The following is a 27,083-nucleotide window of genomic DNA, read 5'->3' as shown; positions in this document are numbered from 1 at the left end:
ACTGCACCTTTAAGAGGAAAAGTACAATCTGTTTATGAGTTGACTTATGGTGGATAAACGGTTCACAGGCCCTGAGGGATGTGGTGAGTTGGAGGGTTGATAATGAGGACATTATAGGTTTGACTCATTGTGGACACACGGTTCACAGGCCATGGAGGATGTGGTGAGTTGAGGACTGATAACGGGGATATTATGAAACTCATGGTGGATAAACGGGTTCGCAGGCCAGGTGTCCTACCTGAGGGAGGTGGTGGGTTTGAGGTTGATAACGGGGACTTTATAAGACTCATGGTTGTTACAACGGTTCACAGGCCTGATGTCCTACCTGAGGGAGGTGGTGGGTTTGAGGTTTGATAACGGGACTTTATAAGACTCATGGTTGATACACTGGTTCACAGGCTGTGTCCTACCTGAGGGAGGTGGTGGGTTGAGGTTTGATAACGGGACTTTACAAGACTCATGGTGGATACACAGTTCACAGGCCTGATGTCCTACCTGAGGGAGGTGGTGAGTTTGAGGGGCCTTACTCCGGTGTAGCGAAGCGCAGGGAGTTTCTGTAGGTGACCTGCTGCACGGCGCGGTTAAAGCTCTCGATGTCGTCTCCCTCCAGCACCAGCACCGACTGGCTGGGGTTCACATGGACCTGGAAGACCGGGTCAGAGGTTCATACAGGGATGCACAGAAAATTCGGGCACGAAAAAGTTTGGCTGAAAATGGCCCAAAAAATTATTTTGGTTTCGGCCCGAAAAAAAATACAGAACATTTCTATTTTTGATGATGTTAGAAAAAAAAGCAACCAATGTGGAATGAGCCAGGTGCGCTTCATCAAAAGAGAGATTAAAAAAGAGCTGCACGTAAGTTTGTTAACAACTAAATGACAAAACATGGCGATGAAAAAAGAGCCGAGCGCACCTGTTAAAATGAATGAATGAAATGAATGAAAAACAGCAAAAGCCACATTCGGTATTCGGTTTCAGGCTTTCGGCCTACTGTTTCAGTATATTCGGTTTCGGTTTTCGGCCAAGAATTTTCATTTCGGTGCATCCCTAGTTCATACCCAGTTACACATCCATCTGTACATCTGTAACAATGTGCAGGCATGATTGGATCGTGGTGCGAACATATTGCTAATTCAGTTCAGATAAAAAAACATTTCATTATTTATTTTATTCAATCAGATATGCTTGGACAATGTTACTAATTATGATTCTGAGATACAACATATTCTTTATTTAAATAATTGTTCAGTAAGTCAGATATGCTTGGACAATATTAGTAATTATGATTCTGAGACACAGCATGTTTTTTACATAAATAATCGTTCATTAAGTCAGATATGCTTGGACAATATTGCTAATTCTGAGACGCAATAATTAATTAAACACAACAGCCTTTTATAGGCTATTTGGTCCGATATGCTTGGGCAATATTGCTTACGATACAATGACATTACAACGTTAAAACATACTTTTGAAGGGTAAGTAAACCCCCAAATCTATCGTTTCAGTTGATGATCTGTTTCTCACTAAGCGTTGGAGGACACTTCGGTGTAGTTTGGACTATAATGCTTAAATTTGTTAAATGGGGCAAACGATCTGTAAAATACCAGTGGTCTGCCACTTCGGCCCAAATCGTTTTCCAGAGTTGGGGTTTTGAATTGGCTGTGCGCCCTTTCTCTAGCGAGGTTGCTTTGTGTTTTGACAATGTTTGAAACACCCTACATACCTGCTCCTACGAAACCCAACCAATCTTCTGAGAGTAATTCTCCTGCTTCAACCAGGGAAACTCTGCCCTTATAATCATCTATCATCTATATAATTCATCCTAGTTCCTCCAGGGCCCCTACCTTCATGCCGGAGCCCAGCGTCTCCAGGTCCCCAAAGTCCAGCCCCTCCCGGCAGGCATACAGGCACTCCACCACGCTGTGGGGCTCCACGCTGCCCGGACGCACCGTCACCCCCGACAACAGGCCGCGGTAACCGCCCACATACCTCCCTGAGGGGGACAGCCAGGAATCAACACAGAGAGAGAGAGAGAGAGAGAGAGAGAGAGAGAGAGAGAGAGAGAGAGAGAGAGAGAGAGAGAGAGAGAGAGAGAGAGAGAGAGAGATAGGAGAGAGAGAGAGAGAGAGAGAGAGAGAGAGAGAGAGAGAGAGAGAGATAGGAGAGATAGGAGAGATAGAGAGAGAGAGAGAGAAACTCATACACGCACACACTAATAAGACTGTTGAGGAAAACTAACTAACTCACCCGAGTCCTTCCCCTCTGGGATGGTGTTGTTGGAGATCTTCTGCTTCTCTTCAGGCTCTGCTGGGATCAGACCATGAGGGCGGGGGTGGGGGGGGAGAGATAGAAGAAGAAAGAAAAACAACAAACGGAAATTGAAACAACAACACACGCAAACACATGCAATATCTAAACAACAGTGTGAGGCCTAATTAGGATCCCTAACCCTCAAGAGATTGATTGACAGCCAGGTAGAGAGAATGGTTGGAATAAGCGTGGAATAAATCAAAGGTGTGGGTGGTGTTCAGACACCCTCGGCTACTGGTGGCGCAGCAGCAGATGGTGGCAGCAGACTGGGGCTTGCAGAGGGAAGGGGGATTGGATGAGACTGGAGGCGAGCGTGTTTTTTGCGTCGCTAATTGGCGGACAGTGTCCTATTTTAATTAATAGCGCTCATGTAGCTGGCAGGCTAACGGTCTGGCCTGTCTGTTCCATTCTGTTCAGCTGAATAATTAATGTGCCATTGAATTATGAGCCTGGGATTTAATAAATGGATTAGAATCGTGGCAAATTGTCCTGGCACAGTCTGAATTATGGCGAGACTTCACTCTGTCGCTGGAAGGATACTGTTTTATAATGTCTTTGTAGCAATTCAATTAAAATATTTGGGATGTTTTCAAAGACAGGGAAATCCCATTCTGGAATGCAATTTTAGAAAGAGAAACGATGCAAATGAAGTCAAGATTAAAGAGACTTAATACTATTATTCTAGGTTGTTAGATATAATGTTTCCATCTGTCGGCTATTAGTGAGTGAAATGCACTGTGAGAGTATCGCTTGGGGAGTAGACCGGCCCTGCTCTGATTAGGAGGACTTGAGATTGTCGGGATATATCTTCCATGAATGGTTCGGGGCATCCATCTTGACTGTGGTTCGAAGCTAGGGGACGGTGCAACACCTCACACTGGCAGATAAAAGTAGGGAGGGAGGGGAGGGAGGGAACAGGGAGGGAGGGAGGGAGGGAGGGAACAGGAGGGAGGAGGGAGGGAGGGAGGGAACAGGGAGGGAGGGAGGGAGGGAGGGAGGGAACAGGGAGGGAGGAGGAGGGAGGGAGGGAACAGGAGGGAGGGAGGGAGGGAACAGGGAGGGAGGGAGGGAGGGAACAGGGAGGGAGGGAGGGAGGGAACAGGGAGGGAGGGAGGGAGGGAGGGAGGGAGCAGAGAGTGAGGAACGTTTCTTTTGTTGTTTGGCTAAAAAATGTTTTTTTCCTGCACTCTCTCTCTGATACGGAATCGAACCTGGAGGAACCTGGAGCCCGTTTCAGTGGTGTTTGCATCGCTGTGAGCTCCTCTAGACTCACCCCAGCAGGCCCCGATGACCATCCTCTGGCGGGGGGCGGGGTTAGGGATGGCTCCGTTGTCATGGATGAGTGCAGGGTCAAAGGTCACACCGTCCACATACAGAGTGACGGAAGGGAACTGGACGCTGAGAGACAGGTGATGCCACTCACTGTCACACACCTGGCGGAGACAAGACAAAACCAGAGGTCAGAGGTCACTCTGCTGAGGGGGTCACTGGTGCGGAATGGGAAACAAATATATTTAAGCCATTTTTGGTCAAATTCTGAGATGGAGAAGAACAATGTGCTGTAATTGCCAGACAGGAATGTAGGACTGGAGAAGAACAGAGGGAATAGACGCATTAGGTGGAAGGGGGTTCAAGTGGGGGTGCACGATGTGATGGTGCAGAAGGACGGATTTGAGAAATCTTGTCTGAATAAGCCTGGCATATCTTTAATCCAGCCAAATTCAATCCGTCTGTCTGCCCCAAGTCACAGCATAAACCTGCTTAACACACATAAACACGCATGAACGCACACACGCACGCACACATGGAAGCTCAGAGACAAGAATACCCACACACACACAAGTACAAACAGACTGACATGCACGCACACACAAACTCACACTTACATACACACACACACACACACACACACACACACACACACACACACACACACACACACACACACACACACACACACACACACACACACACACACACACACACACACTAGTACTTGTACTAGTACACACAGATTGCAGTATTCAAGCACAGATGTATAAAAACTCCACAGATTGTTCCTGACTCTTATTTTTACAGACACACGCATACCACCCAATGGTCTACTGCTGTGATTGGCTGATCTCAGCCTTGTTCCCTCTGCGAAGCGTGACGGTGTTGAACCAGCGAGGGCAAATGCAGCCACTCCCACTCCCACAGTACCTGCTCCAGTTTCCACAGGAACTTGACGGGGCGTGTGGCAGAGACGTCGGGCCAGTAGAAGAGAGAGAGGCGACAGCCGTGCACGGAGAGAGAGTAGTGGGAGAAGGAGTCCTCTGTGGGACCGGAGAGCACAGATAGAACAGACGAAGAGGCGTGTTAGTGTTGCCACGTCCTATTGGCTCTCGGCGAGCAGTAGCCTCGGCAGGATGGATGTGCCCTTCATGGTGTCGGTATTGTTTTGCATTTGTTCATACTTATTCCGCATGAAAATGACATATAAATCGATATAGCTGACAAAGTCCTATACAAATAATGAGCTTCACAATGAAATGCTGCCCTGGCAGGAACAATTGGGAAACTGCCGAGCTTAAACCTGCTCGCTCGATTGCATGTTTATGTATGGTTTTGAGGGAGGGGACAATGTTATTAATTGTCAATCCTTTAAAACAGGGAATCAATACCAGCCCCCCCTGTGAAGCTCCATCTTCAAGCCTGAGAGCAGGCATAACAATACCATTTGGACCCCTGTAAAAGCTTTAGAAAACGAAACAATATTTCTGGAATGAACTGAAATGAGTTGGAGTTTTATGAGTATAAATTAAATATTGTGCACAGTTGTGTATTGTATCTCTTTTCTAGTAATCGTGTTCTTTAAAAGACGTAGGTGTAGTAAAGGAAAAGGATTGCTGGTACGTGCAAACTGTGTTGCCCATAGACACATAGATACATAGACACATGGATAAATAAACCCATAAACACAAACACATCCCAGAAGGTCATGTGACCTACCGTTCCTGACAGTGCTGCAGATGATGGTCTCCTCCTCCTTGTGGCTGCCCCTGCTCTGACCGGGGGTGGGGGCGGTGGAGGCGGGCTGTACGTTGGCCCCGCCCCTCCGCATCCACAGCTGCAGGGTGAAGTGGTCTCCGGACACGGCCGCCGCCACCGAGTTGGGTACCGCGGCGATGTGGGCGGAGCCGTTGAAAGAGAAGACCAGGGAGGAGTCGGAGGAGGGCAGGGTGGGCAGGGACGAGGTCCAGTTGGCGGCCGGGGACGGGGGGGGAAGGAGGTCCACCTCACCCCTGACGGCACCTGGTGATGGCACAGGGAAGACCCAGGTTCCATGGGGGGTAGAGGGGGTTAGCATGGGGGTAATCTTGGATTCTATCACTTCGTCGTTACAGAGCTATTCTGTGCAGAAGGGGATTTTAATACGTGTATTTCCAAAGTGCCCGGTCTACAATTTGTTGCACGCTAAAGCCTGCCTTCCAAACGGGAAAAGTTTACTCATGCTGGCCGCGTTTGTGTTCACTTTTAAGCCAATCGTGGCTTAGAGATCCCCGCCTCAAGCGACGTGAGTGGTCAAAACAAACATGGGGCAAAAGAAAGTGAAACTCAGACTCAAAATTCTAACCTAAAGTCTGATCTGAGACACTAGCATGTGAGAAGCGACCCTGGGCAAAAGAATGTCAGCAAAGGGGTGGATAGGGTTCCGGGGTGTGTATCAGAACTCACCACAGAGGCGGCGCACGGAGCGGTCTGAGTAGCTGTCTCTGTCGCAGCCCTTCCCGATGTGGCCAGTCTGCAGCTCTACGGTAGCCTGGATGTTCCACACCGTCTCCTCGCATGTCTCCAGGTGGAGGCTGGGGAACAGGGGCACGCTGCCGGAGCCAGGGGTGTACTCCACACGCTTGGTCCATCCTGATTAATTAAATATCCAATTTTATTAAAGTCAGGTAATGCCAAGTCAGGTAATCTTATCTTCACGGATTTACCACTTGATAAATCCATTTTCCATCCAGTTTGAAGAGCTAGATTGTGTTTGTGTGGGGGTGTGTGTCTGTGTGTTTATGTGTTTAGGTGTGTGTGCATGTTTTGTGTTACCGTTCCAGCCCGGTTTGCAGGACGGCTTCACCGTGATGACCACCTGGGCGTCGGCCTGCGCGCGGTTCTTCCCGCAGTCGAAGGCGGTCACCCAGAAGGTGTAAACGCGCTGGCGCTTGGAGTCCAACGGCTCTGTGTTCTTGATGTTGCCTAGGAGACGGAGGCAGGCAAAGAGCGAAAGTTAATTAAAATAAAGAATTAAATAAATAAAAATGATTGAAGAAACAATGAAAAGAATAATGAAAAGAACGAAAAACAAGTATTTATTTTACAATGCTAATTAATCTCTCTTAATCTGTACCGCATCTCTTTTATCCAAAAAACAGACCTGAATCAAAGAGGATTTAATAATGCCTGATGTTAAGGTAAACGGCCTGAATCCGTCAGCCCACACAAGATGAGTCAGAAAAACAAGGCATTTAAAAAATGGCAAAATTTAACGATTCCTCGACAAGTTGGTCAGGGGTTAGAAAGTGAAAAAGAATCATAACAAAGACGAGGTAGTGAACAGACCAGGAGAATGGCCTTCAACAGAAGGGCTTTGTGCTACGGCTGCTGTTACTGCAGCCTGACCCAAAACACAGGCCGCCCTGAGAGCTCCCTCAAGCCCATTCTGCAGAGTCACGGTAACCACAAAGAAGCCCAGTGTCAGAGCCACTTCAGTGCTGTTGTTGTTACAGGACAAAACGACTTTCTATCTCACAAAAAAAGAGAATCCTATCAAGGACGTTCAATATGACATCTGAAGAAGATTTCAACGGGACAATCAGAATTCAAGCTAAGATTGCTCTGTTGACTGATGTCCCTATCTCTCGCTCTAAAGCACACAAGAGCGGAGCAGTGTTTGAATGAGCAGAGAGCAGTGGAACAATCTCCTGCCCACACGATTTCTATTTCAGAAACCTCTGGGCTTTAACCTGTGAGGGGAGAGCCACACCTGTACATCAAAAGTACAGACTTGAATGGAGAAAGGCTGTGACAGTCGGGATGAATGTGCACTTGTTTACAGACAAGCGTTGAAAGTGAGTAAACTCAATAAAAACGGCTACATACAGGAAACAAATCCAGAATCCAAATGATCAGTAATCTTTGGAAAAAATTGATTTGACCAGCACAGATATTATTTTTTTAAACCCAATCTGGTTGCCATGACTCCTCACCGTCGTTGTCGATGGCGAAGGGCACGTTGGGGGTGATGATGTCGTAGAAGCAGATCTGGCTGTACTGCGGGGAGCAGTCGGCGTCCAGGGCCTCCACGCGCACGATGCGGTCGAACAGGCGGCCCTCGGGCACGGAGGCCTCGTAGCGGCGCTCCACGAACACGGGGGAGAACTCGTTGACGTCGTTGACGCGCACGTGCACCGTGGCCCTGGGGACGGCGGGGAGAGAGACAGAGGGGCAGGGGACCGGGGATTAGAACAGCATGGTACCTGTCATGGGAGCGTGGGGTACTGGCTGTACTGTCGCAGAAACATCAACAATAACAACAACCACCCAGAGGATGGTTCACCTATTTAAGGTCGATTGGACATACCCCTGGGATGCATTTCTCTAACACGTTGTTCTGTGTACGGAAATTAAAGTTGTCCCAAAATGGGACCGTATTCTGAAGAAAAAAAAAAGATCCTGAATAATCCCAGATGGGAAATGAGGGATTCTATGTGTATTCTAGAATGGGAAAATGTTGGATGTTTTACAATGGGAATAAAGTGTTACGTATGTTCTACAAAAGGGACATATTTAATGTATATGTGGAAGAATAGAATCATTTTTCTTTCCATTGTGTAATAGAATGGGAACAAGTTCTGTATAAATTCTAGAATAGAAACATGTTGTTATATTCCTGTCCCAAGTCTAGTCGCTCCCTGTGCTCCATGTTGTCAGTGGCCTAGTTTCTGCTCCTCTACACAGTACAGCAGAACAGCAGTAAAATGACAATAGGAGAATAGAGCCAATAGAAACATTTGCTATTGGACTTGAGACATGTATTACAACAGGAATGTTCTATTATAATGTGGTAGCAGCAGCACTGTGTCCAACAGTAGTTTAATTGGGTAGCGGTGGCTGTAGACTAATGCATAACAGCGTTTCTTATCTCCACACTGACTTGTGGGACTTCTTGCTGTTGGCTCCGTCGGGGCCCTCCCCACAGTCGTAGGCCTGGATGGTGAAGCTGTGCTCCCTCTGGCTCTCACAGTCCAGGGGCTCCTTGGAGCGCACCAGGCCCTCCCCGGTGGAGCGGTCCAGCACAACCGCCTCAAACTGGACCGTGCCCGACCCAGAGGGCCCGTTGTGCACCCGGAACCCGCAGATCTCCCCTGGGTGAGCAGGGAGCACGAGGCAGTGATCAGGATAACATGTTATGGAGACACGGAGGAGTGAAGGGAGGGCGCTGTGTGGTGACAGCTTTTTAATTACATGTTGTACAATCAGAGTCTATTGACTCAATAAACACAAGAGAAGAACCCAGTCATTACTCAAATAGAGGGAATCCTTTTCTGGGAATGCTCAGGGTGGCGTTCTTTATTCAATTATAATTTATTCATAAATGAATATTTCCTGCGAGCCCAAAGCATTTATACTGCAGACATGCTAATCTTATTTAGGTCCTCTTCAATAGCACACTGCAGCCAGCCTTCAGGGGACGTTTATACTATTAGTTTCTTGGTTTGAAGTTACTGGACTCAACGTTATATTTAATCAAACGTAATATTAATAATGCCTCTGGGAGTCTGTCTTTAAAGATAGGGACTTAAACTGGATACAGGGAAAACACATTATGTGCTATTTTATAAATCCTTCACATGAAATTGATAAATATCTGCCATCAAGGGCATTGTGCTCTATAAATCTATCTATTTATATAATCACACAAAATAATGACATCAATCATAACCTCAAAGATTAGTTGAAAGAAAAATAAATCATAAAGCAATCATATAATTAAACACATTTGGTATAACATAGATGGCCATTGTTTGCATAATCTCCTGGGGTGTGTATAGGTGGGTATGTATGCATGTATCTGTAGGTGTGTGTGTGTGTGTGTGTATGTGAGTGTGTGTGTGTGTGTGTGTGTGTGTGTGTGTGTGTGTGTGTGTGTGTGTGTGTGTGTGTGTGTAGTAGGTCTCTGTAGGTGTGTGTGCGTGTGTGTGTGTCTGTGTGTAGTAGGCCTCTGTATGTGTGTGCAGGTCTCTGAGCAGGTGTGTGAGTAGTAGGTCTCTGTAGGTGTGTGTGTGTGTGTGTGTGTGTGTGTGTGTGTATGTGTGTATGTGTGTGTGTGTGTGTGTGTGTGTGTGTGTGTGTGTGTGTAGTAGGTCTCTGTAGGTGTGTGTGCGTGTGTGTGTGTGTGTGTCTGTGTGTAGTAGGCCTCTGTATGTGCGTGCAGGTCTCTGAGCAGGTGTGTGAGTAGTAGGTCTCTGTAGGTGTGTGTGTGTGTGTGTGTGTGTGTGTGTGTGTGTGTGTGTGTGTGTGTGTGTGGTCTTACCAGCGTAGTGAAGCGGTGCGTCCTTGTCCAGAGCGAACAGCGGCGGGCTGAGCAGCACCGTGTTGTCGTTCTCCATGACGATGCCCTGGTACTCCGTCTCGATCCATGGCTTGTGCTTATTGGCTGAACGGTCCACGGAGACAGAACCGGGCGGAGACGCAGGGACAAATGGAGCAATTAGAGAGGAACCCGCACGAGTCTAATTATAACACTCCATTAGAGGGGCGTGAGGGTGTGGTTAAGTGTGTTGATGGGGAGCAACACAGTGTAAATGTGTGTGTTTGGTGTGTGAGACCGGAAACCCACTGTTTGCTGTCTTTTGGGAGCCTCTCTTCATACATACATGTTGACCTCTCTTTCTCTCACTCCTTCTTGGTCTCTCTCGCTCCCTCTCTCACATGTCGCTCAAGCGCTACTCTGGAAACCCTACAAGGACATCCGTTCATATTCCCTCCCTCTCTCCCTCCGTCTCTCTCCCCTCTCCAGGCTGTCACTCTCTGCCTCCCCTGCTCTCTGTCTGGTGTCAAGTGCTCCTCGGCACACCTTGATGGCTGGCGGTGTAATTAAAATCAGTCAGACTTCACCTTATCTCACGGCGGGGGGACGGGGGGACGGGGGACGGGTCGCTCGTAGCCGTCAGCGCGGCGGCCCGAGCGTTGGCCTGGTTAGCGGGATTTGCGATCGGATGATGACACGGTGAGAGAAACACACCCGATTGGAAATCCAGCGTTTTCTAGTGCGGTGGGTAGGGAGGGGGGGGGGGGGGCTTAACGGTGTATTCACCTTCAAATTGAAAATTAATTATTCATCGTTGTGCTCTGTGTTCTCCAGCGGGCGATCAAAGGCCAGCGTTAACGAGCGAGGGGGAAGAGGATTTTACACTCGTCTGATCAAAGGCCGTGACCAAATGGCCTGGTCGCCGTGGTGACGCGTGTCATCACAGGGTCTGCGGGGCGGCATCGGCGGACGCTAAAGATATCCTGTTGGGTTCTGTTCCCATAAAAGAAACCCAAGGATCCACACTGTTAATTAGGACTTCTCTTCAAGCTAACAGCCGATTGGTTCCCAGCCACAGGGATGGATACCTGACCCGCTCTCAGGCCCCCTCCCCCCTCTCCTCCATCACCACCAACGCCGCAGACTCACGCAGGCTCTCCACTCCTCTGCCTAGCCTCTTTCTCCCTGTGTACGAGGCCATTATTCTCTCCTTCTCTTTCAATTTCTTCTTGGTTACCGGCTTTTTCGCCTGTGTCCCTTCCAACTCCCTCCACCCCTCCCCTCCACCTCTCCCCTCCACCCCTCCCCTCCACCTCTCCCCTCCACCCCTCCCCTCCACCTCTCCCTGCTATATAAGCATTAATCTTAGCATCAGGGCTGGAGATTACACCCGGGATTAACAGATTGAGAAGCATCGCCCCGTTCCATACCCGGGCTCTCCCTCTCTCTTCCACAATCTGTTCACCTCCACACCACCCCTGATCCCCCATACCCCTCTGACACTCTCTCCATCCCCCCATAGCACCACCAGCTCATCTCTCTTGTCTCTGCTCCCTCGCTGGTCAGCCTATTTATATTTCCCTCCCTCCCTTTATGAGTCTGGTGCTTCACGGCAAGTGGCTGGCGTCTGGATCTCCTGACTTCACGTATTCTACCCCCTGACACTGCGTCTTCAGCTCTCTCTCTCTCTCTCTCTCTCTCTCTCTCTCTCTTCTCTGTGTCCTCTGAGTTCTCTGTGACTCTCCTTCGCGGCGGCATTGTCTCCATGCGTTCGCTCTCTTCCCTTTTGTCTCTGGGCAATCCGCCCTGTTTGACATTGCCTCTTCACACTGGTTCCCTGTGTATACTCTGCTGGTTCGGCGGGGTGTGGAGTAGGGCCAGGGTGACCAGAGAGGCACACAGCCGCGAGCACGACACACTGCCGTCTACTACACCCTCACGTACACAGTGAGGCAGGCACCCGGCTCACAAGGTTATCAGAAGGGGGGTGTGTGTCTACATGTGTATCGGCTGTAGGATCTGCGGACAGCACAGTCTCAGAGCTCTGTGGCGGAGGTTGGAACGGTGTTGCATAATGTACATACGTTTCCTCATGACACAGGATAACATTACACAGCATTAGGGTCGGCAAACAATCATTCAGCATGTTGGGGAAGGAGGGGAAGAGAGATGAGGGGGGGGGGGGGGAGAGATTGTGGGCACCTATGAGAAGGTTGGGGGGGCTCCCAAGGCAACGAGGCAACATCATCTCAACATTCACAATCAACGGTCAAAAGGATGAAGGAAGGAACTGACCTTTGTTGCTATTGGCAACTGAAGTCAAGCAAAGGAGGAAGAAGGAGAGGAAATTCATTCTGTCCATCTGAGGGACGACCAGGCGGTGCAAAGGAGGAGGGAAAAGGAGGAATAGAGTACATGCATTAACGGTTTAGCGGCACCTGTGTACAGAGGCACAGAGAGAACGAAACGGAAATAAAATAAAAATGTGGTATGGGATATTGGTGCAGAGAGCCTCCTTCCGACTGTAAAGCATACCAAGGCGTGTTTTTCGGCAAGGAAAGCACAATGTGCTGGCTAGGTTTGTTTCTTTGTGACCTTTGAAAAGAGTCCTATGTATAGTAGCAAATACCCTAAACAGCCCCCCCCCCCCCCCCCCCCGCCTCCCACCACCACTCCCACACACGCACACACACCTCCCATGTCCTAAAAACCACGGAGTTGCAACACATGACGATGTTCAAGCCAAAGGCCCGCACCGCACGGACATCAAATCTATTTCCACGCTGACATGTATGCTATGTGTAATATGTCCAAAAAACCATACGGTCCTTCTCGGCTGTGCGAGTGTGTGGGTGTTTTCACAGGTTTGTGGCGAAAAAAGATGCAGTGGCTGTCATTGGCTGATAAAATAATCTGAATTTTGCGATTTATACAACCAGCAATCACTGACCAAGATGGAAATGTGTTCATTCGAGCTCTGCGTAGCACATTAAGGCCTATAAAACGGTATTTCGCAGAAGGTAAACGTCGACAGCCCTGCGCCCAATGCACAGGGTCTTCATGCTTCAGACATGCGTAACCTATGCGACAATAATCAATCGATTTGCAATAGGCATATATTGACCATCCGTTCAAAAAGCTTGACACTACATAGGCCCTACGCCTGCTGACAAACAAGCAGACAACATGCTACACGTATCATCCAACTATGTCGCATACGTGTTCGACAAACAAAACTGAAATGTGGAGCCGTGGGTTTCACATTACCGTGGCGAGTGCGATGCTTGTGGTACCCAACACTACCCTCTCAGCATCCGCCTCTCTCTGCTGCCGCTCGCCTATCCGCGCCTAGGTCAAATCACACCAAACCACCGCGTCCACGAGTCTTCTGTGTTGCGATTACTGAAAAATCACTGCCCCTCGAATAAATCAGGATATGGACGGGGAAAAATAATCAGGAGCGACCGATGTCCTGATTTTCGGCTAACGATACGATGGAAAAGGCTGCTGATATTACGCTGGGCGTCCCCTCCCTCTCGGCGCTGCTTAACCCGCCCACACTGCGTCCTTCTCTCACTCAGAGGCCCCCACCGCCCCGCTGCTGCCGAACTGCTGCTCTGGCTGTTTGTAGCCCACTGGACGGAGGGAGGGGGAGGAGGAGTGATTCGGGACCCAAACACCAATTCATTTAAACGTATTAACTTTTTCCAATAAAGGGGCTGTTTGATGAACGTCTGGAGAGGGGCCAGTAGTTATGTGGGCCCTTGAGGGCTTTAACATTCCCTCCAGGCCGGCCTATTCGGAACCCAGACCGCAAAATGACGTCATATACCCCTTATGCTCTGATGTCAAAACTGTCAAACTGGAGGATGCCCTGAGGTCGGACGGTTCACGTGAGTCCCCGACCAAACCCAGGTTAATAGTAATAAACACAGTAGGTAAAACACTGGCCTGCACTCCAGCAAGCACGACCAACACACACACACACACTCTAGCTTTTTAAAATCCAGCACTTTTAATTAGCATTACAAAAATGTATTTAAAATTACATTACCCCTATTCTTTTGTACATTTGGTAGCAATAAGGCAAAAGTAGTCTGTTGAAATAATAATTCACATCAATTAATTGTCAACTTGTAATGTATAAATATTACTCAATCCAGTCCGGTTTTGCTACAGTGAGATACCGTCCATCTCCGAAGTGCGTCGTCGGCCTCCCTTCACACACTGACGCAAGACTGACCAGCCCGTAGCGATCTCATCTCCACATTAAGTCCTCTGTACGCACACACTGCTATTAACAAATAAAATACAACTCAAACAAAAACAAATAAGAGAGGAACAAACATTGTCCAGGATTAAATCATGGCAATCATCCAATACGAAAAATCAGGATCATTTTTGTATTATTCATATTTTTTTGCTTCATTTTTATTTTCTTCCAGTTCACGATGGGGACATTTCCTGGTCCCACGAAGCTGGTAGTGTTCCAGGTCCGTTTGAAGTTCTGAGGCGCGATCAGTTTGAGATACCTCTACATACTGGCCTGGCAAGTGTGCAACACGGGCCCCATTACAGCGAACCGCGGCAGAGCCATATGACGTCATGACTGGTAGATTTACAGAGAGGACAGGTGACGGGTTGGAGAGCCCAAGGAGACGCCTAGCACAAAGTGGAAATAGCTGGAAAAGACTCAAGGTGAAGTCCTTTTCATGGAGTCTTCACTCCCAAGTTTTGTTTGTAAAAAGAAAAAAAAAACTTAACATCAAATTAAAAATCAAAACTCAAAGAGCTAAACATTCATATTGATAATGCAAGGCCATTTGAAGTTGAGTTGGTGGTGGTGTGGGTGAAACACCGGGGCGTCCGTCCAAAACAAACCAGCCCGCTGCACGTCGTACCGTTCCCCAGGCGCTTGCCTCGACCTCGGTGTGTTGTCACATGTGAAAGTGCCAGATACAGGTCATTTGTGCTGGAACCCTTACGGTAGACCATAAAAGGTTCACTCATGAATGCAGGAGGATACAAGCAGAGACCCGAAAGAAAAACAAAAGTAAGCATAATATTGACCATCTAGAGCAAAATATAGCGGAGCCAGTGACTGACTTCAAACCCGTGACTGGTGAGTGCAATGTTGCGGACACAATACTGAAGTCTCTTGAGTTCAGCGTACCCCTCACATGTTGTTTAAAAACAAACAACCAACAGAAAATCACCCCTGATTGGCTCTCATCGACCCATGTGGCACCATGGTCATCTTCTGTAAACATTTCTCCCAAATTTGTCATATTTATCCTTTGTAAAAACACCTTCCCCATTTTAAAACACAAAAATATATAGAAAGATTTTTTTTTTTTTTTACATGGACATATAATATATATTACTAAAGGCCTTAAAATATACTCCAATCTGCTCCTCCCGTAGAGGTCACAGTTCCCTTCAGTTGGATCCTGGGGTGGATTTCGAGCCATAAAAAGACCTATTGGTGGGGGGGGGGGGGGGGGGGGGGGGGGGGGGATGGTGGAGGAGCGCAATGAAAATATGACCAACTATGAGTCAACTATGGCAACACCTCAACTCAACGACTTCAGGGCGTCGGCGTCAAGGCGCTCGTTTCACATTAAAGAGATCGCTAGGAACCTTCCAGGCGCGCGCGTAGGGGCAGAGAAACCTTGGTCGTTGTAGTTTTCTTTCTTTGTGTTTATCTCTTTTACAATTCCAAGTTCCTAGTCCTGCTTTTTCTCCCTCTTAGGCACCAGAGCCTTGCGCAGGTACGGCAGGACCATGAAGGCTGTGAAGAAGAACAGGTGGCCGCAGAAATAGATGGACGAATACACCTGCAGAAAAGAGACGGGAGGAAATGTAACACCGATATCATGTTCAGTCCCATCCATCGATATGAATCCAATGAATTCTAAATGAATGCAATGTGTTGACATCGCATGGATGTCGTGCGAGTGGCGCCCAGGCTGACCTTGAGCCACTTGTCGTAGGTGAAGAGGCAGAATGGCACCAGGGGATAGCCCATGAAAAGCCAGTGGAATAACTGCTGCACCACGTAGATGAGTGGGTAGAAGGGGCTGTTGGCCAGCTTGGTGAGCACAGGGCTGTCCTTCACCAAAGCCTGGACCTGTCACAAACACACACACACACAGATCAGAATCACATGGAACTTTACCGTCAAGCAGGCTACCTCAGACAACAATTGTCTCATTATAATGGCACAAGCAAGACAGAAAATACAAAAAAGGTCTACCACACAAACATATGTAAGGTGGTAAATAATAACATTCCACCTACAACAAAGCCAATATGTAATCTTAGCAGTCAAGAACAGTGATCATTCAGTTCTTTAATAACAAGTAGTTTGATTAATAGTATTTACCCACTTGACATTAAAACAATTTGTTCAATTTAAAACAATTTGTTTTATTGCCATGTGTGTGATGCATCATCAATGCTTTTCAACCTGTGGTTGTGGCATGGTCTTCTTATAGTAATAGTTGTGTATAAAGGGACCCGGGAACTCCTTGATAAGCCACTTTTCACTATCATGTTGCATTTTGCAACACTATTTATCATTCTTTATACAGTCAGGTCCATAAATATTGGGACATTGACACAATTCTAATCTTTTTGGCTCTATACACCACCACAATGGTTTTGAAATAAAACGAACAAGATGTGCTTTAACGGCAGACTTTCAGCTTTAATTTGAGGGTATTAACATCCAAATCAGGTGAACGGTGTAGGAATTACAACAGTTTGTATATGTGCCTCCCACTTTCTAATGGATCAAAAGTAATGGGACAAATTAACAATCATAAATCAAACTTCCACTTCTTAATACTTGGTTGCAAATCCTTTGCAGTCAATTACAGCCTGAAGTCTGGGACGCATATACATCACCAGACGCTGGGTTTCATCCCTGGTGATGCTCTGACCTCTACTGCAACTGTCTTCAGTTCCTGCTTGTTCTTGGGGCATTTTCCCTTTAGTTTTTTCTTCAGCAAGTGAAATGCATGCTCAATCGGATTCTGGTCAGGTGATTGACTCGGCCATTGCATAACATTCCACTTCTTTGCCTTAAAAAAACCCTCTTTGGTTGCTTTCGCAGTATGCTTCAGGTCATTGTCCATCTGCACTGTGAAGTGCCGTCCAATGAGTTCTGAAACATTTGGCTGAATATGAGCAGATTATATTGCCCGAAACACTTCAGAATTCATCCTGCTGCTTTTGTCAGCAGTCACATCATCAATAAATACAAGGGCACCAGTTCCATTGACAGCCATACATGCCCACGCCATGACACTACCACCACCATGCTTCACTGATCAGGTGGTATACTTTGGATCATGAGCAGTTCCTTTCCTTCTCCATACATTTCTCTTCCCATCACTCTGGTACAAGTTGATCTTTGTCTCATCTGTCCATAGGATGTTGTTCCAGAACTGTGAAGGCTTTTTTAGATGTTGTTGGGCAAACTCTAGTCTCGCAAAGCCAGACCAAACTACAGCAATTAGAATGGTCTGGAGCCACGCTACCTCGAGCCGTCTATCCGTGGGGAAACTGGGCGGGCCTGTTTTTATTTCTTTAAACCAATCACAATCGTCTAGGGCTGGGCTAAGCCCGGGAAGCAGCAGCGGTGTCCATGCAAAATAGAACATCTTTCTTCCTCAGCAAATGCTGTAAGCAAATCTTTTGCAGTTCTTTGCAATTTTCGACGGAAAGAGCCAAACATGCCAACTTTACAGCGCCGTCAAAGTCCTCTTCAAAACTCGCCATACTGCCTAGTTTCCGAGTTTGAGGGGGAGCACAATACGGGAACGCCAGCAACCGGAAGGGGAGGAGTCGCGGCCAAATTCGACGCTAGGCAATAGACGCTGTCCACTTCCGTTCAGCCAGACTAGGCAAACTCTAATCTGGCCTTCCTGTTCTTGGGGCTCACCAATGGTTTACATCTTGTGGTAAACACTGTATTCACTCTGGTGAAGTCTTCTCTAGATTGTTGACTTTGACACACATACACCTATCTCCTGGAGAGTGTTCTTGATCTGGCCAACTGTTGTGAAGGGTGTTTTCTTCACCAGGGAAAGAATTCTTCGGTCATCCACCACAGTTGTTTTCTGTGGTCTTACGGGTCTTTTGGTGTTGCTGAGCTCACCGGTGCGTTCTTTCTTTTTAAGAATGTTCCAAACAGTTGATTTGGCCACACCTAACGTTTTTGCTATCTCTCTGATGGGTTCGTTTGGATTTTTCAGCCTAATGATGGCTTGCTTCACTGATAGTGACAGCTCTTTGGATCTCATATTGAGAGTTGACAGCAACAGATTCCAAATGCAAATAGCACACTTGAAATGAACTCTAGACCTTTTATCTGCTTCTTGTAAATGGGATAATGAGGGAATAACACACATCAAGCCATGGAACAGCTGGGCAGCCAATTGTCCCATTACTTTTGGTCCCTTAAAAAGTGTGAGGCACATATTCAAACTGTTGTAATTCCTACACGCTTAACTGATTTGGATGTAAATACCCTCAAATTAAAGCTGAAAGTCTGCAGTTAAAGCACATCTTGTTTGTTTCATTTCAAATCCATTGTGGTGGTGTATAGCGCCAAAAAGATTAGAATTGTGTAGATGACCCAATATTTATGGACCTGACTGTATGCGATTGCATATGATATGAGGTTGCTCGCGAAAGATCTGGATGATAATTCAGTGGTACACCTAAAGTCAAAGGTCAGGAAATGTTACTTTGGATCATAAAATACTGAATATAAAACGGTTCAAATCAACTACCAAAGAGACACGCCCATCGATCTAGCGCTGGTCTAGGACAGCACCCTTCCCTCCCAGAAACCCCAGTGTGTGTGTGGCTGCGGGACCTGTTTCTCCACGTTGACGATGATGAACTCCATGGAGAAGCAGATGATGTAGCCGGAGTGCAGGCCGTGCCAGATGGCCAGGAACAGCAGCGTGGCCACCTGAGAGAGGATCTTATTGCCCAGGAATTTCAGCCTCTTGAACACATGCCTTCAAAAACACAAACACAGCGGAAAAACATCTTCAGAGTAGAAGCTGGAGGAGCTGGAAGGCAGGAGGAAGAATCCCTTCATCATGGAGGTCGGAGCTCCTCCCTTTCTTTCTGTTTTTGCCCTATCCGATAGCTGTCACAAGATGAACACAGTCAAACATAAAGCACTGTAAACATGATTAGCAACCACTTTGCAATGTTTATAGACACTCAATCCTCCACCAGGTGTTGCATGGCAACAAAGGCATAAAGATGATTAATAAAAGATTAAAGCATGATGAGAGTATTATAAAATAAGTCACTTGGTCCAACTCTTGGACCATTACTTGGATGTCCATTTGGCAGGACTAGGTCAGTGACTCAGTACAACATACTGAACAGAAAGTCAGTCAATACTTCATACTGAACCACTATGGACCAATGAACGGAGCTCAGACATCAGTCTTCCCCAACAACATCATCAACAACGACACCAGTTCATCCAACAAGCACGCTCATTACAATATCTGGACCAGACCCAGTCAGTGACCTAGAACAGAGAAGCTGAGACCAGCTCCAGGGACCTGCATTTACAAGTTAGCTGTATATGTAAAAACAAACCACATGTAAAGGAGGAATTCAAAGATATCCAGAAATGTTGGCGGCAGACACAAATACTGTGGTGAGCCGTGCTCAGATACGATAACAAACATAACCTTTCCCTTTTTCAAAGCAGCATATGCATACCTAGAATAATACACACAATGCACTACATTTAAAATTACTCTTAAAGCTAAAAGATGCCTTCACTTCCTGTCGTATATAATATATATTTTTAATTCTATTTTGAATGAATTGAAGTCAATAAAATGGGTGATCATTGATCCCAAAACATAAACTGTTAAAACAGGTAGAAGCAAAAACAGCTACAGAGCAGGATAATGTAAATCCCCCTGATAAAGCCTACTTTATCCATGCTGCAAGTGAATGCAGCATGTTCCTTAAACTATTTGGTTTCCCTAAAGATTAACTTGATTGACCACTTGTAAAAAAAACACAATAATCCCTAGTTTCTGACTAATTCCCCAAGATATTGGCTATAATTGCCAAGACTCTTGCAGGTCATATTTCATTTAAGATTTCCCTAATGGGACATTGATGGGTGCCTAACCACAACCCTAGGGCCCCTTTAAACTGCAAATGTATGAATAAATAACAATTGAGTTTATGTTCCCCGGGGCATAAATTATACATTCTTAAACCAGGTAGCCCACATATACTTCTGGGCCGTCATGTAACCCGGCTGTAGGTCAGTGACACATCGCAGGCTGATGTCGGACCGTTCTGATTTTGCTTACAGAAAACCGTTTGCAGCACAAATCAAGTGGAATCTTATTGGGGTCACTTTCTAAGCCTGCTTGGGATCAGCAGCCATGCGGTGTAAACTAATCAAAAACAACAAAAAAAATGTTTTTGTAGTTTTGTTTGTTTAGTACAGAGTCCTGTGTTGTGAACATACAGTAGCAAAATAAATGTGTTGGTGATGACCTTATCCAGCTCCTCCCCTCAATCCTTCCCAAACTTACCTGGCCACCCAGGCGTTGGTGTTGATGTTGAAGGAGGAGATGGTGCCGGTGAAGAGGGGCGTGGTTTCAAACAGCCACACTTTCATGTTGGCACAGGCGTCCCACCGGTGGTTCCCGTTCTCGTCCACACCGTTGTAGCCCAGACCCGAGAGTATGCACACGCCCTCCTGGAAACAGGCAGGGAAAAACCAGTTCACATTCCTGTCGTGGATTAAACGTCGTCTGAAAGAGGAACCTGATCAACTGGGAAAATGGGCATGTGTTCTTTTGTTCCACTTAAGGTAGCACCATAGAGTGTCAAATCACGCGAGGGGATGACTGCATGTAACGATATGCGAGTGTGGAAAGGCGAGGCCCTTGTGTGCGCATCTCATTGCGTGCGTCGAAGTGACTAGGTAGCAAACTATTCGAATGCTACCTAGTCAAAGACCGGCACCATTTGGACTTTGAAACTCATGGCTTCAATATAAAACAGTTTAATCAGTTACCTACAACCAAGTGTAAAAACATATGTTTTAGATCAAGTTTTAAAGTTGCCTTTTAAAGACGGTGCAATTCACTTTAACGCCCATTCAACCAAAAATGCAATCGCCTTACTAAACCTTACCCAAAAACGAAACCCTGTCCAATCTCCTGGACTCTATACGTTACATCTTGTGTGAGAAAGGTCAAGAAGGGGTTTACTTACTGCAATCACCCAGCAGCTGACGTACTTATAGAGAATAACTTTGGCCCACAGCATGATGAACACACAGCGATACCAGAAAGGCTGGGCCTGGAAAGAACACATAAAACACAGGCTTTAAAATTAATACAACTATAAATAGAGAACAAAAAAAAGAATAAATCCAGAGCTATATCATGAGAACACAGGAATGTGACAGTTATGCCGCCTCTCACCCCATACTCATCTGTGAGGAAGTAGCTGTCTGACAAATGGGGACTGAATATTGCGTAGATGGTCAGGCATAGGAGACCCAGGCCAAACCGCTGCATAGCAGGCATAACACTGTAAGGAACCGAATGATACAAACAATGGCATCAAAAGAAGAACATTCAACAACGGTGACTTGCATATTATTTTTTTTAGATCCGCTAGCCGAACATATACTTAGCGTGGGTAGCCTCCCGTTCATTTCAACCAGCATGCACGGCCCTCCCACCACAGCGCATCCTACTGGCCTACCTGTTGGGGGGCTTCCCGGGCGAGTCCGTTAGCTGGCCCGCCACCAGGCTCTGGTAGCTGCGTAGCGTGAACTGGGGCCCCACCAGGAACCCCCCGTAGAAGTAGGAGAAGCCGCACACCTCCAGCAGGCTGGGGACAGTGGGCAGGGCGGCCCTCTGCTGCTCTGCGTTCAGTTGGGACTGCGGGGAGAGGGGAGGGCAGGCGTTGGTGGATGGGAAGCCAGAGCACAGCCAGATCCCTGCACGGGGTCCACAGTGAGCTTCCAGCAGATCCGGTTACCACCCCCCCAGTGGTGTCGGGAATACTTTCTACTGCTAGAGGTTCTCAAGGTTGACCGCAATCTAAACCAACCTCTAACTCAATTTGACCACATATGAATACTTAACATGCATTTAACGACACAGGATAATTTGGTTTGTATGAAATATGTATCGTCTTTAAGGACAACTTGATTAAATCAGCGCCCTGTCAAGAATTTCTTGCGGAGGTCTTCAAACGAAAGACACTCTAATATCACACACAGTTACACAATTAAGAGTGCGTAAACAGAGAGGCCACTACTGAAAACACACTGAAGAAAAATAAAACAGGAAAAGGTTGATGGATTGTAAGCCAAACTGTCATAAACGTATTCACTTGTTAACCAATAACTGACATTTTGAGCAATCCTTTCCTGTATGGTGCAGGCCAAACTACTGAAATCCCACGTAGCAGCATAGTGCCCAGAAGAGACTGTATACCATAAGCATACACTCATACATAAGAGTGTATACAGGCCATGAAAACACCAGAACCAGCAGGCATTTGGTGCCAACAAACCCAGTGTTGATTTTCCGACACGTTATTTACTTATAAACATATTTTATAGACGTTATGTTATAAGTGATTGCTACGTCTGTAATGTATCAGTATAAAAAAAGAAAAAAGGACTGGCCTATTTGGTCTGCAAATTACACAGGAACGCAACCTGGCCGCTTAGCACAACATTTTTATCAGGAACTAGTGTGCGTGTATGTGTGTGTGTGTGTCAAATGTGGCTGAAAACTTCAATACATCCAAATCCTTTTTGTTTATGACAAAAATACTCACTGGTTCCTTTCCTCCATCATAGTAGTCAAATGACAAACCTGTAATCAGAAGAATCGCTAGGTGTTAGAGCCCACATGACAGTGTAACACATTGTGACATTTTGAAAAGCCTTGCAGATATTTAGCAGTAGGGTTAATGATTACTAAGAAGATGAAACTATAGCGACAGGGCCAAAGTAATAAACAGCCAAAGGAAGATTAAGCACACAGAATTCAAGTAAGAAATCTTCAGCTATCATGATTTTGCAATCGCATCATCGTGGGACGACGGTCTAAAAGCGTTGATAAGTGGGGGGTTGTTTTATCATGAGCAGAGTAGTGAAAGTGCTGATAAAGCTAGGCTCACCGATGAGTTTGAGTGTGAGGACACAATGGGGCATGGTCCATTTGATATCATACTCCTCCGTGGCAGTGAAGTAATAGCCTGCCAGCAAGTACACCTAGAAGAGGACAGAGGAGCGGGTCAAAGAGGGAGTTGGTTAACAGTGAAAGCCGGTCCATGCGTATGACAATGAAGTGAGGCAACAACATGGAAAAGGAACTTTTGCCTTTGCCTTTCTGCAAAAATCATAATAGCCCCGTTTACAAGGTTGTCACCGGTATACACATGCTGTGCTTATATGCTAAATATGATCAAGTATGGCTAGATTCAAGAAAAATATTTATGAAGTTATGAACATAACATGCAATTAAATTACAATTTATATTCAATTTATTTTAGACATAGTAACAATGTATGAAACTACAGAGTTGACTCAAATTAGATTTAATTGAAATCCACGCTTACACATTTACTAGTGATTTTATCATATCTCCTCATATCAAAGTACAAGAACAGGCAATGGTTCAAAAGAATGTGCTGGAATGAAAACACACGATTAAGGCACAATGGGTGACATCGGAAAAAAAATGATGACCTCCCAACCAGGCCCATAACATGGAGAGAGGAAGAGAAGGGAAGAGGAAGTGGTAAAACCTCACCATTTGAAAGATAAAACTGCTCAGGACAGCCGTTACCGTCCTTCCCATGAGCCTTAGCATCAGGAACTGCACTAAGACGCATACTGCAGAGTGATAGATCTGAGAGCCTGGAAAACGATGCAGCGACAGAGACAGAAAGACAGAGAGGTAGAGACAGGGACAAAGATAGAGTCAGGGACAAAGAGAGACAGAGACAAAGAGAAAACAGAGCCAGACAAACAGAGAGAGAGAGAAGAGGAGGGGGTGGTAAGTGCAGTTAGTTATGAGCCTTATCGACATGACGACAGCATTTTCCAATGTTGAGCTCAGCATTGACAGGCAAACCGCAGAAGCGTGTCACGCATCCCATTCTACAAATGACCATCCAAACAGCTCTGAACACGTGTTCTTTCCCCTCACAAAGTAAAAGCAACAGACCTGCTGTCAAATCCAAATGCAGCCACAACAGAACAAAAGGAGAAAAAGGAAATGTGTTAACACAACTTGTTAGCCTAACGCTCGTTCTTGTGCGAGGAGCCTGCTTCCATGTTAGATCAATTAAGTAAGGGATTACGAACAGCAAGACGCAAAATCCACCCTGACAGGTCTTGAGTCACACTGAAGGGGTTTATTTCACGATAATGACCAGCTTGCTGTAAATTATCCCTCTTAGACGGCTACTTGATAAAGACATTATTTAGTAAGATGGGTCAATTGGACACAACACATAACTAGTTGTTTTATTGATTTAAAATGTTACATTACTTTATTTTATTTCTGTTAAAAACATTTAAGTCCTTAGCAACAGCCTGTTATTCATTATTTTTCAAAAAGACAGATGTAGTATTTTCAATATGACCTTTAAACAATTCTTATCGATCACAAGTACAGAGTGAAGTATTCAGACAAACAAGTAAACACATTATGTTCCTATAAATGGCAGTTTCCTCTTTCAATTGAGCCATTCAATAATTAAAGTCCTTTGATGACTTCCAGTGTCTCCCATGTTCTTCTCACCAAAGTTGAACGCTGCCAGAGCCAGTCCAGACAACGTGTGGAACAGGTGAAGCACGGTGACCGGTTGGTGAAATAAAAACCTACGGTACACCAGGGCACAGGGGTAACCTGGAGAGGGGCGAGAGACACAGAGAGAGGGACAGAGAGAGTAGAAAATATATAAAAATATATCACAACACAGTATTCCAGATCATTTGGGTTTAAGTGTGCCATACTCAAATAGCTCCCAACTACTACTTTATGTTTGAAATCCTAAAACTACCAGCAAACTGTCCGCTTTTGCAGCACTTTTACTAGCTGTTCCAATATCCATAATTATGTATGAATCAATTTTTTCAAACCTCACATGCAAGTCCCTTTGGAAATAAATTCAGTGAGTAAATATGAATGTATGCATGGGTCACTTTAAACCTTGATATTTAAAAGAAAATTAAATATCTAAATGGTCTGGTTTAGTCAAAATAAAAACGAGCTTTTCTATCAATGTGACATCCTGCCAAAGGTATAGGTAGGCTATTCAGCAATTATTACATAAGGTGCATTACATTACATAAAGGCCCAAATGACACCCAAGCAAGAGCACGAATGGTTAATTTCAGCATAGAATCGAATTTACTCAAGCTGCAATACTTTAAAAGGTCGATTAGCACAAAATATATTCTGCCATGCTTTAAATTGTTGGTAGGCGTCGACACAAAAAAGTGATAAGACTGGGGGAGACATGTACATGTGTCAGACCAAAGTTCAGTGAGCAGTCCTGCTCCAGCCGATTAACTGCTCCCTGTTCACTTCCACATACCGACCCTGTCATCTGAAACCCCTCTACCCTTCACGATATTTACAGATGCTAAGCAAAAAACAGCCTACAATTTGAAAACAACATGCAACACGATATCAGGCATTGTCGAAACTGGCACGGCAGACAGCAGGCTAAACGTCTCCTTACGATACAACAGAACCCAGTGTGATGCACGAGCAGTTTACGACAGAACCAGGAGTCTGTGCTCTTGTCCATCCCACTCCGTGTAGGGGACGTTGACAGTATACCCATTAGACGTGTTCATTTCCTAGTCAATGTGCAGTGGATTTCTGTCCATGACTACCATAACTACTATTGAGGAAAAGGTCCATAACTTAAGTGCTGTTTAGTGGACGGTTTAGCTAGCATGTTAGCTGGGAATAAACCCAGTGCAGCAACTTATTACAAAGCCCTGTTCCCGGGGAGAATCATAACTCAATATGTATGAGAAGAGACGATACACAAATAGAAAAAGCAAAACTCACCGATTAAGACAGATAAAATTAATCGCACCGCTGGTTCGGGGGAACCTAAAGATTCCGACAATTTCTCCAATAAGGGAGCCGCCATCTTTCAAGTGGGCGGAAGTGAGTCCTAGCAGTAGTGTGCAGTGTGAACTGCTCCACGAGACCCACCAGCAGGCGTATATCTGCCCTCCTCACACCAGCGTCCTCCCTAGTTCCTCCCCTCTAAACCACTCGTTACTCCACCCCTAAATAACCTCTCTATTTATATCTTAACATTTTTTTTATTCTATATTTTTTATAATGTCTGACCAGGTACTTTACCAATAGACAACATGCAAAAAATAATCAAGCATACACAACCAGTAGTCCGATCAAGCCTCATCAAACTCATCGAACCATTTGAAAGCCTACGGGAATGGCGAAGACTAGCTTTATCTGACAGCCACACGTCGTTAACAGCGCCCCCGTGTGGCGACATGGATCCAGCGCATTACCCGGCACCGCCAGGAAATGAGAAAATGTATAAATAATATTTGTCGTAGCGTCCAATTTACAATAAATATATTGCAGTTGGTTGTTCATTCAATGAAAGATAATTTCTTCCGTTTTATTTTTGGTTGCACAAAATACGGTCATTTCCGATAATGCGTTGCATTATGTCCGAAGCTCATACACAAACAAGACCTATATAAGTATAAGTTTCCGAATGAGAAATACTTTTATTGACAGATAAATTACACAAGTAGGTCAAGTATGTGGGAGGGATGAGGGCAGTTTCAGTAGTCAATTATCCTTTCAGGACCTAAATATTTCGAAATACTTTGATTTACAGTGACAATAGCATCGCCATTGACCCGACCATAGTAATATAGCCCAGCCTGGCCTCAATACTTGTTAGACCAGGGGCTCCCAAACCTTTTCACCTCGAGACCCAAAGAGAAGGGTTATTTAATATTTATATGAAAAATAGTATATCAAAGCAATGTGCTGAGTGTAATGGTACGTTTCTCACCACTTTATTACGAACCTGCCCTGTGACCCTGAAAACTGAGTTGAAAACAATGGCTTAACTCAACTGGAGAA

At 45.8% G+C, this 27,083-nt stretch overlaps 2 protein-coding genes and 1 long non-coding RNA gene across 3 annotated transcripts in view; 1 reads left to right on the top strand and 2 right to left on the bottom strand.

Moving 5' to 3' along the window:
* Positions 1 to 13,481, bottom strand: part of clstn3 (calsyntenin 3) — a 21,569-nt gene extending 8,088 nt beyond the window's left edge. The window contains 14 exon segments of the mRNA XM_060064055.1: positions 496 to 529; positions 532 to 643; positions 1,847 to 1,995; positions 2,250 to 2,306; positions 3,586 to 3,745; positions 4,515 to 4,627; positions 5,304 to 5,606; positions 6,030 to 6,215; positions 6,399 to 6,548; positions 7,559 to 7,767; positions 8,506 to 8,716; positions 9,886 to 10,008; positions 12,178 to 12,244; positions 13,150 to 13,481. Of these exon segments, the coding sequence (XP_059920038.1) occupies positions 496 to 529; positions 532 to 643; positions 1,847 to 1,995; positions 2,250 to 2,306; positions 3,586 to 3,745; positions 4,515 to 4,627; positions 5,304 to 5,606; positions 6,030 to 6,215; positions 6,399 to 6,548; positions 7,559 to 7,767; positions 8,506 to 8,716; positions 9,886 to 10,008; positions 12,178 to 12,244 (1,874 nt within the window). The 5' untranslated portion in view covers positions 13,150 to 13,481.
* Positions 13,482 to 13,878: 397 nt separating this feature from the next.
* Positions 13,879 to 26,181, bottom strand: lpcat3 (lysophosphatidylcholine acyltransferase 3). Its single transcript, XM_060064062.1, has 12 exons — positions 26,019 to 26,181; positions 24,735 to 24,842; positions 23,739 to 23,845; positions 23,104 to 23,197; positions 22,759 to 22,796; positions 21,670 to 21,848; positions 21,384 to 21,492; positions 21,172 to 21,258; positions 20,484 to 20,650; positions 18,770 to 18,917; positions 15,857 to 16,012; positions 13,879 to 15,719 (listed from the first exon to the last, which is right to left on the bottom strand). The coding sequence occupies exons 1-12, from the start codon at positions 26,101 to 26,103 to the stop codon at positions 15,609 to 15,611; spliced, it is 1,389 nt and encodes a 462-aa protein (XP_059920045.1). The 5' UTR covers positions 26,104 to 26,181; the 3' UTR covers positions 13,879 to 15,608.
* On the top strand, positions 17,235 to 18,339 carry LOC132467027 (uncharacterized). The gene is made up of 2 exons (XR_009527939.1): positions 17,235 to 17,356; positions 17,788 to 18,339. It is a non-coding gene; the product is annotated as an uncharacterized LOC132467027 (long non-coding RNA).
* Positions 26,182 to 27,083: the final 902 nt, after the last annotated feature.

Source organism: Gadus macrocephalus, chromosome 11 (assembly GCF_031168955.1).
Source record: "Gadus macrocephalus chromosome 11, ASM3116895v1".
Taxonomy (NCBI): domain Eukaryota; kingdom Metazoa; phylum Chordata; class Actinopteri; order Gadiformes; family Gadidae; genus Gadus; species Gadus macrocephalus.
The sequence above is the reverse complement of the archived record's forward strand: the minus strand, read 5'-3'. Positions and strand labels throughout refer to the sequence as shown.